This window comes from Morone saxatilis, unplaced genomic scaffold (genome assembly GCF_004916995.1).
Source record: "Morone saxatilis isolate NCDOM2014 unplaced genomic scaffold, NCSU_SB_2.0 Contig16, whole genome shotgun sequence".
In the NCBI taxonomy this organism is placed as follows: Eukaryota; Metazoa; Chordata; class Actinopteri; family Moronidae; genus Morone; species Morone saxatilis.
In genome coordinates this window covers 5,758,418-5,760,707 of record NW_023339718.1, presented here as the reverse complement: position 1 = coordinate 5,760,707, position 2,290 = coordinate 5,758,418, and the positions used below count along the sequence as shown (strand labels likewise).

The 2,290-nt window shown below is 40.3% G+C and overlaps 1 protein-coding gene across 1 annotated transcript in view; it reads left to right on the top strand.

The window, feature by feature from the left end:
• Positions 1–1,533: 1,533 nt before the first annotated feature.
• The window catches only part of LOC118325492 (netrin-G2-like), a 23,945-nt gene continuing 23,188 nt past the window's right edge, over positions 1,534–2,290 (top strand). Inside the window, exons 1-2 of the mRNA XM_035658201.1 lie at positions 1,534–1,698; positions 1,942–2,001. Of these exons, the coding sequence (XP_035514094.1) occupies positions 1,534–1,698; positions 1,942–2,001 (225 nt within the window). The remainder of the gene's footprint in view (positions 1,699–1,941; positions 2,002–2,290) is intronic.

The following is a 2,290-nucleotide window of genomic DNA, read 5'->3' as shown; positions in this document are numbered from 1 at the left end:
GACAGAGAGAGAGACAAAGAGAGACAGAGACAAAGGTGCACAGCAACATCTATACTAATAGAAATGACTGATGATGATGAAAATGATGACGATAATAGCCACAACGATGAGGGAAATAATGTTATAATGAGTACGGTCCTGACCGTATAGGAATAATAATAATAATAATAATAATAATAATAACAGTAATATTAGCAGTGGGGGTCTAGCAGGACCAAGCACACTAATAAATGCTGGGTTATTTTTTCTATCCAAACGTGGAGTTGAGGCTGTTGGGAGAGTTGGGTAGTTTTTGTGTAACCCAGCTGCTGTGTCTCCTGTTGGCACCCTACTACTCATGAAGCAGTGCATCCTCCACATTCATAAGGGCAAGGACAGTCAAAAACTGTAACTCCAAAGTTACATATGAGCAAAGAGTATCACTATCTGTGTTATGTTACCATGTTATACAATAACATAAATAATAAATCTGATTCTGATTCTGATTCTGATACCTGAGAGCCACAGCCCAGCTGTTAGTCAAACTTTACTCTCATATCGGGCTACTGTGTTTTTGCCTCAAAGTTACTGAAATCACAATCCGAAACATAATGCTGGACACGTTTCATCAAGTGTTGTGATAAATTCGGTATGTATATAATCCACCAACTGAATTGTGTTTGTAGGAAAATCCATGCTGAACGTGATGTATTGTTAGCAGGGCTGCCTTACGGCACACCAAACCACCAGTGTGGTTTTTAAGTTTATTTCAGACGTGCTTGTTACCGACATTATAGCATGTACCATTCAATTTGGGACAGTATAGTAAAACAGTCGCTCGTTTCGTCATAAACCTGGTTAACATTAGCAGCAGTTAGCGGCAGTTAGCAGCAGTTAGCAGCAGCAATCTGTCAATCAGGTAACCCTGTAAAAAGCGAGAGTTGAAGCAGTTGGAAGACATCAGAGGAAAAACCAGAAAACATTTATCCATAAAATCAGAGTCGCTGTAACAATCAGTGGACAGCGGCAGGGTAAGGACAGTTAAAGTCCATCATTGCACTCTGATGTCAATCAATCAATAAGTGGAAAGCTGAATTACACCTTGAATTACGTCACACTAATTTGCATAATGAAGCAGAAATGTAAACTTTTTTTTTTACAAAATCAATAAATACATTGAAATATTTAAAATGGAATTAATTAATTAATAAAACATTATTTTCAAAGGCGAAAGTAAAGAAAATTAATACAAAGGTAAATAAATACAGAAGCAAATTAAAACAGAAATATCATTATTATTATTTTAATATTATTTTTAATTTATAGATTGGTTTTGGTAGTTTATTCATATATTATTTATGTACAATAATAAACATATGAATGTAAATAATGTTAAATATATTGTTACTTAAGTAATCTGATTAACTGATTGATTACAGAAATACGGACATTTTGCTTTTAATGTTTAATCAATTAATGAGGAACACAATAACAATATCGATCCTAATCAACAATATTATTAGCATTAATAAATGGGGGGGCTGCAGCAGCATCATGGAGGACGCAGAGCGCGAGCCGCTGTCGTCACTCACAGTGTTGCTATGGCAGAGCAGACAGAAGCACGAGGGCCTCACACACACACACCGACAGGCCCCCGGTTACCGGCAGGTTACCGGCTCTCAGTGGCGGATCTCGCTCTGTGCCGAGCGGTGTGAACAGGTGTGAACAGGTGTATCTTACCCACAGCTCGGTGCCCCAGTTGCAGCTCATGATGTCCGCTCCTCGCGCTCCGCTGCGGCTGCTCCTACCGGTACCGACCGACGATCACCGCGAGCTGCTGCTGCTGCCCGCCGCGCGCATCCTCAGCTACCACCAACACACACCAACCGACACACTGCTGCTGCTGTCTGTCTGTCTGTCTGTCTCACCCTCTGTCTGTCTGTCTGCTTCTGTCTGCGGCAGCACGAGCGCAGAGAAAGCGGTCACGTGCGGCTCGTCTCCAGCGAGGACCCTTTGTCATCAGTGAGGAGATGCTGAGATTGTGTGTGTGTGTGTGTGTGAGTGTGGTATGAGCATGCGCAGTTGCAGCCCCGCCATGCAGACTAATAAATACAGATTAACGATCAATAACAAATCAATATGGTGATCGATATTTACATCATATGTACATGTGATATCAATAATAATATAATCAATAAATCTAATAATAAGCTGTGATGATGTCAGCAGGTGGTGCTCTGACCTCATTTTTCACCTCACAGGGACATCTCTGGTCTGACATCACAACATTTTATTAATAATAATAATAATA